The following is a 10,260-nucleotide window of genomic DNA, read 5'->3' as shown; positions in this document are numbered from 1 at the left end:
AAAAAAAAAAAAAAAAAAAAGACAGAGGATGGCTTCTGCCAGAGGCAAAAAAACAGCACAGAAGAGAGCCTCAGAAGTATTTTAGATGTTTCACTCCTTTATTCTGTTCCTTGGGGTGGAATTTATCTCAACAATTGTGTAAGTCAGTCCAAAGTATAGGCATATATGTCATAACTAAATACCCTTTCTAATCCATATAGAGAAATATGTACTCCAGGGAAAGATTTTTCCAGACCTATTTGAAGTGTAGACTTTACACTAATGTGACTTGCACCCCTCATTCCCTGTTGCCTACTGAGGTAACCTACAGGAACACCTTATATCATGGATGTCTAACCATCAGCAAGACAAATTCTGCTTTCTGTTGCATGGTAAAAACACCATATCCCTGCCCTCTCAAAGCCTGTTTGGATTTGGCTACACCTGCACAGCATGTTTTCTAAGAAGATCTATTTGAGAGTAGTGGGTGAAACCCACCTACTCCAGCTCAGGGTACAGCTTGTTCTTTGCTTTGCAGGTTCATAAATTTGATGCAGCTGGTTAGAATGGTACTGTTCCTCTGACCAGCTGCATTTAGCAAATGAAACCAAGGAAGAGAAGAGCCCATCCAAATGCTCAAAGTGCATTTCCAAATGCAGGGGGTGTGCGGAAGACACACAATCTCAGAATGTTTCCTTTCAGTACTGGACTTGGCCAGGTGACAGGAATTAGCATCCCTGACTGGAAACTGTTCTTTTAACTAGGCAAATCATTCCTATCCAAGTTTTGTAGGCTTGCCACTTCTCCTCTTTTGGTTAATTTAAAAAAATGAAAAAAATTTCTTTAATGTAGTTCACAAATTTTGACATAATATGTGAAATAGATAAATAGTAATCTCAGGGCGAATCTTACAGGATTAGAGACTAAAATTGTTTGCAGGCAATAGAGGTTTCTCTTAGGCTACCATCAGCTCTGATAGGATTTGATCAGGTGTAGAATACTTTATTTTCAAATTTGTGTTTCCTGTCAAATTTAAGGTATGGCATCTCTTATTAAGAATCTCTTTACTGCTCAGAAACTTGTACCAGCTGTCCAATGAAGGCTTGCAAGCCATTACATGCTACAAGTCAACAGATGTTGCATTTCTTTAAGCTTTCTATTTGCTCTAAGGTATGTATTTTGGCAAACACAGAAGTTAGGCAGTGTGTTAAACCACTAGATGAATTATATGTAAATTTAGCCCTGCTAGCACTCTTACAGCCAAGTAGTTGTGGATTTTAAAAATACGCCTGTCCTGCAGTGGATTTTGCATTTGATGTGAAACATGTTGCAAAGCAATACTGCAATATTGTAAAAGAAACAAAGTAAAACCAACCAACCAACCAACAAACAAACAAACCACAACCATATTGCCCAGAAGGAAGTCCCAAAATATCTGGTAATCCAGCTTTGGTATGGTGTAGCCTACATGCTGCCTTGGGCATGGCAGCAGTAGAATAATATAAGTACTTATTTATTTGACTTTCCCACACCCCAGAGAAGCCTCCTGGCTCCCAAACAGGTCTGTTGAAAAGGCAGTCCTTTATGACTTCCTGCTTCCAGAAACCAAACAACCAAGCCAAAAATCTTCATGTGGAAACACTGCCCTTTTGCTTTGGATGCATGGAAGGCAGAGCGTTAAAAAATATCCTGCTGGAAGCCCATCATCTGCTGACCACAACAGCACCAGTATACAAGTGTCCTTCTGCACTGCTGTATTCCCCCTCCTCTGCAGAAATCCCCAGAGGTGAATGAGCCTGTAGGCATGAGCTATAGCTCAAGGTAGGCTGGCAGGCTGGGCAGCAAGAGTAGAAGAAAGAGGGAGCAAAGGGCAGGAGACTTACACTGGCCATGAAACTGAACTTCAGTGTATTCCAACTTCAAGCACCTCCCTTATTTCACTTTTCACACTTTTTTCTGCCAAGATTAATTACAGACAGTTACACCTGGCTATAATAGTTCATCCCTTTGAAAAGTTGTAACATTGTTGGAAACCAACCTCAAAAAACCATACTTTTTTCAGCTCTAGTATCAAGGAAGGATTCAAACCTGCTATTTTTCTCCAAATTCTTTCATAAAGTGTGCAAGAAAAGGGAATACAGGGTGTCTGGGACGTTAGCTATTCTTTTAGGTATTATTATGGGAGATCATCTGTGAAACTTTCTTTGCTGCCCTGTAATTTACACCACGACTGCTGGTAATGACTGTAAGATATATATGAGCGGTGCTAATGGGTATGGATCACTGTTCTCCTAGACTGCAAATAAAAGGAGCACGGGGAATGATGACACCGTATGATAGATCAATGCTGCTGCAGATTGGTCCTTAGGCTATTCAGGTTATTTTCCTTAAAAGGCATCATGCCTCACACATTCTGCTGAAGGCTATCCATATCCATTCAAGTTCATGACAGCTATTCTTAGACATTCCTTCATTTTTAACACCACTGCTAAGACTGCTAGTGTAATTTTTAATGAGAATGAGGAAACAGTGTGTCTTTTATCAGGTTCTGATCTATTTAGCTTAAATTAAAACTCTTTGTTATATTTTTCCCTATGCTTATTCAAAGGATTAGTGAGAAAATGTCACAGAACAGCTACTTGTGTCCTCATTAACATTCATGACAAAACCTTCCGGTCGGGCTGATTTCAATTGCTGATGGAGCAATACTTAAAAGAAATTGGCTTGTGTGTGAAACAGCTGCTCAACAATGTCACTGTGCAAGGGAATTGGTGATAATAAGATGATACTATTACAGCTACACTGGGAGCATAATATATTTTAAGCTGCTTTGAGGTATATGGTGGAGGTCCAAGAAGTGGAGTATGATTACTTGTCTGTTGTTAGGAATAGGAAACAGCTGATCTTTAAGTGTCTGCTAATATGGGTTATTCTTACAAAAAGCCTTGAGGTAAGAGAAAAATATATATCTGCTGGAATTCTTCGCTTCCTGTGTGTTTCCTATTTGCTGGAAAGCCTTTTTGTTTCTCCTCCTAGTGTTTGGAAGGGTACGTGTGTCCCATTGCTGAAACAGGTATTGCACTCTCTGCCAGGACCATCGAGCAATTCATAAGAACTCTTCTTATTTCAAGGCTTTATTTATTTGGCAAGATTCTTAGGAGAAGATTCTGTGGATCCTCACACACCTATTACTGAAATACCAGATACTGATTTTGCTTGAAATGACCATCCAGTATGTCAATGCAATGACAAATATGCAATATGATCGTGGCAATACAGATGTATACATCTGCACATAAGGCTCAGCCAAGAAACAACTGGCAGCTGGCATTATGTTGTGCAGTGACTTATGCTAATGCACACCATTTGTCTAGAACATGGAAACTGAAGGAAAAATTATATTGTCAGATCTTTGGTTCTGAGACATCTTTGAACCTCATATACTATGAGGAATAAATGTGCCTAGAAGAATGGAGCAGTCAAAAGTCCCAATACAGTGACAGCTCTTTAGAAATGTGGAGTACAAATGAATAAGAAATGAAAGATTATAAAGGGCTTAAGCATGCAAGAACTGATAGGCAATTAAAAGAAAGGTATAATTTTTCTGATCATAGATGGTTCCAAATAGTTTAGTAATTTCTAAAGTTCTCTGTTACAAATTTAATCTTTAGCTGCCACTGCTTTTAACCATCACAGACGTTTATTTCTTGTATAGATTTGGAAGTACCGCACTTCAGGTGAAACAAAATATAAAACTGACACAGAAATTATATAGGCAGCCAGCAGGCTGAGGGAAGGGAATGTTCATCTCAGCTCAGCACTGATAAGGCCACACATGGAGAGTTAGGTGCAGGTCTGCACTCCCCAGTACAAGAGAGATATGGACACACTGGCGCAATCCAAGCAAAGGGCAGTAAGATGAGGAGGGGATTGGGCTACCTAATCTAAAAGCGGAGACAGAGAGAGTTGGGACTCTTCAGCCCAGAGAAGAGAAGGTGCAGGAGATCTCATCAATGTGCACAAATATCTAGTGGGGGGATATATAGCCCAGTGACAGCAGTGGGTAAAAACTAAGAAAAACAAAACAAAACAAATCAGGAAATTCCATGTAAACACAAGTAAACACTTTAATGTGGAGATGGTCAAACACCGGCACAAGTTGCTCGAAGATGCTGTGCAGTCTCTATCCACAGAGATATTAAAAATATGGCTGCACATGGTTCTGGGTGACCTGTGATAGCTGAGCCTGCTTGGAGCAGGAGGGTTGACAAAGCCATCCCCATCACATCCCAGCCATGCTCAGATTCTGTGATTCTGTGTAAAAATGTTTGTCTCATCAGAGGCTAAAGAGACAATGTTCAAGTTACAGCAGATGGAGTTTCCTTTTAGATTAAATCATGAATAGAAATCTGGGAAAAAATCCTGAAAAGGAAAACAGATCTCAAATTGCCTCTCAAAATGGAAATCATAACTTCATATCTATGCTTAAGTTATCATATCTAAGCTCTATGGTTGTGGGGCAGAAAAAAAAATAAGAAAGATAAGGCTTATGAAGGTCAGATGAAAATTCTAAAGAGCTCACATACCTCTAAAAAGTCTTATGTTGCAAAACTTAGTATTACTCTAAGATGTCTAGTACAGCATTAAAAAACTCTGTAAAATCTACAAGATATCCCTTTGATGTCCTTTCAAGAGTTCTCAAAATTATATGAATGTCTGTACAAAAAAAGAGCTTGGCAGCAGCTAGAGTTAAAATTAACTCCTCAAGGGACCAACACTGATATGTATCACAGCATTAGTTAGATATTCATATATTCTTTTAGTGCCTACTTATGCTGCTCTTGACAAACACAGATACTGCACAAAACTTCCATAAAATCACCGCAACTGGCTGTATCTGTTTTGCTATTTGTGGTGTACAAGCATTAAATGGCAGAATCATGTATCAGAATTCCTTTGTGCAATCACAGTATCAAATTAAAAAACAGAAAAAAAAATGGGTTATGCTCGAACAGTTAAAACATGGACCTTAGCTATTTCTTTATACTGAAAAGCATCATAGCATTTTAAACTGCAAGAAATCTAGCTGATTTTACACTGGAAGTCTATTAGATGAATATATTTTTCCATTAATGTCTTTGCCCTTCTGGAAAAAAGCAATTTTTCCGTACAAGTGAACAAATTTTGAATAGCTTTAAAATAGCATTGAAATTCTGAAAGCATACACAAAGTTCAAATGCTCTCTGAAAAGACATCACTTTGCAAGTTCCCTTTAAAACATCAATAATAAGATAGAAGAAACAACTTAGTCTTTTATTCCAATTTTCTGTGGAGCAGATCTCAGAGGGGAGTATTTACACCCAATCAGGAACTTTAAGCCATACCTTACCATCAGTATTAAGACACAGAATTTCAGATTACTGAAAAAACCATAATGTCTTCAAACTCAATGCAATACAGAAAGGCCTGAACTTGACAAAGATTTAGCAAAGTGCTGTCTGAGCTCTGTGGTCAGTGAGCCCAGTGTTTTCAGTGTGCTGCATGGTCACTGAACACCAGTGATCACCCCAGTTTCCTTCCAGGAAAAAAAAGCCCGGTGCATGCTCTAGATAGTTTGAAATGTCTGTTCTGCTTGCATACTCATCTTGTAATACTACACACAAATTCTAGATATTCTTTTTTTTAGATCCTTTGAAAACAACTAACTTTTTTAAAATCCACTACTTAAAAAAATTATTCTTTTACATTAAAAAGGGAAGTCATCACAATTCAGAGCAGTGGACAGTCATCCCCACCTTCCAAGGACATTCTCTAAATTACATTAGCATCTGATCTGCTAGAGATTTTCCTCCAGCTCATCTTCATATTACACTTTTTCCATTTCTTTTTTTTTATAATTAATTTTTTCTTCTGTGTCACATTGAGAGAATCAATATTAGGAAAAAAAAAATCTTTAACTGGATAATAATACAGAATTACCCTAAGGAGTTAGAGACATCTTCACTTCTTTCTGAATGGGATCGAAGAGTTTTGAAGCAAGCTTCCAAATTCAGAGATAACATTTCCACAATTCTCATAAATGTGTGCATATGATCCATTACCTGGGGTTAGCCAGCTTTACCCACCTATTTGCAGGACTTTCACCTACATGCAGCTCTGCAATTCTCTTTGCAATGCTGATTTACTCCTCTTAATGCCAGACTCTTTTCAACTTACACATATGCAGAAATGCTCAGGGTGACATTTTCAACACAAATAAAGATTTCATATTTAGATAAAACCATGATTTGAAAACTTGGACACAACCAAAAAAAACAGCTTAATGTTCAGTATCAAAGACAAGCACTTAGCAAATTTTCACACCATAACCTTGATCTTGAAAAGATCATATAAAGGTTGATCAAAAGGAATAAAACCCTCAAACTGTTATTTTCTGTTCTTTCTAGGTAGAAAAGATGTGTTCAATCAACTGCTTAAGTGGTTTGTATGATAATCTCTCTCAAACACAACTCGAGGCCTTAGCGTTTGGAAGCCAGAAGCCCTCTTAGAGCCTCTGTACATCACAAGAAAATCATGCAGGAAAAAAACAACAGCCTTAAGGCTATAAAAAGCAGACTACACAAATACTGCTCTGCAACAACAAAAATCATGGGAGATCCACCGTTCATCTTGCAACAGTGAACATAATTACAAACCTAAATTTTGCATTTGAAACTAGGAGACAAAAATTATAAACCTCTCTATGCATATCTAATCTCTTTTTTCAACATTAGCCAAGCCTGCAGGCACTTAACAGTCTGATTCTTGATGTCATTGTAATTAAAGGCAATACTCACAAGGCTGATAAGCATACCAGCTGTATATTAACCCTTATCTTAGCAAACCTGAAAACTGCAAATGTGATATCTAATTGTAAAGAATAGAGCATTGGAATTTATTATGGATATTATGGCTTTTAAATCCCATAACCTTGAAAATAAGTAAATTATATCCAGCCTACCATCAAACTTCTTGTGCCGGGATACGAAAGTCGTGCGTACAAAGTGACTTGTCTCCTCCGCTAAGTTTTCAAACTCCAGTTTGCTCTGTTGGCTTAGCTTGTCCTCCATTTCTGAGGTGCAGCATGTATATTCCTGAGGGCAGATTCTCAAATGTTCCCCTGGAATCACAAGAAAATAAAAATTAGAAATATTTGAAAACAGATAGAAATGTGCCAGAACCAAAAAACAAATGGGTCTTCAGTTTTGGTGAGCTACCCAGGGAGCTCTTCAAGGCTTGACCTAAAGAGATTGACAGGAAACCTCTTGAATTTGTATCAACAACTTTGCTATGGCTGGGTATTCCTCGCAGGGGAGAGGAGACACACTTTGCAGAGTTGTTTTTATACTTCAAAAAGTAAAATTGCTTCACACCAAAAGTGTTCTCCCATGCTGAAGAAGCCTTCCACATTTACTGAAACATACTTAAAATTTGAAAAAACAATTGCTTGCGTTCCGTTTGTATTCAAATTGCCTGGAGAAATATCCTGTGAGATGACCTATTACAAGCCACTGGATCTGTCAAAAATTGCAAAACAAAAACTATGTATTTGTTGTCAAAACCTGAAGAACAGAAATTATACATCTTTGTAGACAGGTCCCACTTGCCCAAGTGCACCAAAACATTGTTCCCTTCTCCCCTTCCTTCCCCTCTTAAGTGTATTTTAATGATTGTGTTTGGGTTTTCTTGGGCAGAAATTCTTGTCAAACTGAGCAAGTGCTCTGCTGAATATGAGAAAGCAGTGAATAGTTTAATTAATGCTTATGCTATATGAAAATGCAATGTAAAAGGTAATGAAAGCCTCTTATTTAATTCAATAGATTTATCTCTTGAAGCACTCTGCCAGTTCTTCCGACAATATTGCTTTCTTCACTACAATTTGCACATGGAAACCAATTCTTCAGCTCATGAAATTAAAATGGTCTGTTATTACATGAAATGTGAATTTTCAATTGACACTGTACTAAGGGTGTCAGAAACATTTAGCTTGGTTTGTACAAAGGCAGAAAATTCTACCATTTCCTCTTAAGAAATAAAGAGAATGATCTGCCTGTATGATTAAAGTTACTTGTAAGGCAATGAAAACATTTAGCTTTCTGTACACCAAATCCTGATTAAAAATCCCTCTGCAAATCTCTTAAAGGTGCAAATAAAATGATATACAAAGCCCAAGGGTTAAATAAATACTGGGGACCTGCTTCTCATTTCTATTGAGGCTCCTTTCTACCACTGCTGAGCCATAAAGAAGACTAAAATGCAATTTATACCTACTTTAAGGCTGCTTTTCACCATTCTTATTATGTAGTGAGGAGAACCAGGCCCTAAGTTTTATGCTTCCCAGGGGTATAATACATTTAGCTGCTGCATCATTTTGAAGACAGCATCAAAAAGAGGTTTGCACATGCTTAGAATAAACACTGTCTTGAGTTTGCCCTCACCTTATTCGAATTTATGTTTCGGTTCTCAAATGAAGTCTTTTAACTTGAAATTTAGTCATTCCTCAACCCTGACTCCTCACCCCATCTTAATTTGTTTTTTCTGCAAGAGTTCGTAATATATGAATTATAATGCCATGAGGTTTCTTTTAGCAGTCTCAAGACTTTTTAAAGGCTCACAGCTATACATCTTCAGAAAGGATCATTTTATTATTATCAGTTGCTGTTTGGCAGTACTACCTGCAAGTCCCAGTCATGTCCAAATGAACCATGATATAAAACTTTGTATAAAACTGGGAAAAAATTATATCCCATGACCATCAAAATATTGTAAGGTTGCTTTCCATGTCTGCTACACCCTCCCACCACAAGAAATTAATTCCTCTCCATCCTCAAAGTCACACATCTAAGCCATAAACAACACATACAGGGACTGGTGAGCCAGCTGCTGTCAAACATAAAAGATAGTGGCAGACTAATGTTTGCCTTACCCTCTACATCTCTGTCACATTAAACTGCAACTATTCAACAGGTAAGGAAGGTGCCATAATAAGAAACAATAAAGGTTATTTCAGTAACAGTAATGTGAGTTTTTATTAGATGTCAGAAAGACAAGTTGAAATATTGTATCATTAGAAGGAGCGCTGTGTGCTTGATTAAATAAAAAAAATGCCCCATCCATAATGTCTGCAACCCCCTTTCCTCAATAAATCCAGATTTTTTTTTCTTATTGAAAATACCTACTTTCCCAGTTCCAGTCAGAGTGGTAGTTTATGCTTTTTATTATGATAATATCCTCTGCTGCCATTGCAACCGAAAATTTTTATAAAATTCACTTTTCTTTCCTCTCTTCAACTGAAGTTCTTATTCTGTTTGTTTCTCAAAATTGTCAGGCTATAAGCTGGCCTAATGGTAACCGTCATGTGCTTAGTAAGTAACAGCCACGAGTCTAAATTTTTCACGACATTATATTAGCCTGAGTATTATGACAAAATAAATTCTATTGAATGGTCATTTTTGGAGAAATAGTAATTTTTTCTTTCTCTGATTTATTTAGAGTCTTAGTTTTGCTTTGCTACAAAAATTATTTCTCACTTTGCCCACTACAAACTCATTCAGATTCCTAGTGCAATGTTTTCTTTTACATGTATTTGCATTAAGTTTCCTCCTTTTAGTTCACTGGTTATTCTTTCATTCATGAGGGTCTTGACTGCAGAAACTCACATTTATCAGAAACACAACTCCTACATTACCTCATTGACTTTTTCTCCCAACAAAATGTCTTCTCCTTAATCTTCTATACTAGCCACCCACCCTCATCACAAAACTTTGCTGTCCAATAATGAACTTTTTTCAAAACACATTTCTAATCCTCTCCTCCCTGTCCATAGAATTGCATTACTGTAGAAATAAATAATAATAGAAATATTGTGCTACCTTTCATATTCTGTTTCAGGGTTTTTGCTTCCTCCTCTTTCCTGCACTGGAGGATCAGATCAGGCTACAGATAAAGTAAAATAAAAAGCATTTTCCCTTGCTTCACACCAGCAGAGTCTTTGTATGCCTAAGATGTTCAAGCTAATTTTGTAAAAATAAAGCTTTTAGAAATTTTTGCTCATAAGCTCTGCAATGTTTATACTGGCCATGACTGGCTGCAGTTTCCAGAAGTTCATAACTTGGACAAAAGCTCATGTGCTTTCCTGAGAATGGAAAAGGGAAACTCTCTGACAAAGTAATTTCTGTATGCTTAATCTTTTTTTACTTTTTAAAAGCATTATTCTCATTTTGTGCTTATTCTTATCAAACC

The 10,260-nt window shown here is 37.2% G+C and overlaps 1 protein-coding gene across 1 annotated transcript in view; it reads right to left on the bottom strand.

The window, feature by feature from the left end:
- GPC6 (glypican 6) overlaps positions 1–9,261 on the bottom strand; it is a 503,396-nt gene extending 494,135 nt beyond the window's left edge. Inside the window, exons 1-2 of the mRNA XM_005424127.2 lie at positions 9,198–9,261; positions 6,980–7,138 (exon numbers count right to left, since the gene is read on the bottom strand). Of these exons, the coding sequence (XP_005424184.1) occupies positions 6,980–7,138; positions 9,198–9,261 (223 nt within the window). The remainder of the gene's footprint in view (positions 1–6,979; positions 7,139–9,197) is intronic.
- Between the last annotated feature and the right edge of the window lie 999 nt (positions 9,262–10,260).

The sequence above is a fragment of the Geospiza fortis genome, unplaced genomic scaffold, assembly GCF_000277835.1.
Source record: "Geospiza fortis unplaced genomic scaffold, GeoFor_1.0 scaffold84, whole genome shotgun sequence".
In the NCBI taxonomy this organism is placed as follows: Eukaryota; Metazoa; Chordata; class Aves; order Passeriformes; family Thraupidae; genus Geospiza; species Geospiza fortis.
The sequence above is the reverse complement of the archived record's forward strand: the minus strand, read 5'-3'. Positions and strand labels throughout refer to the sequence as shown.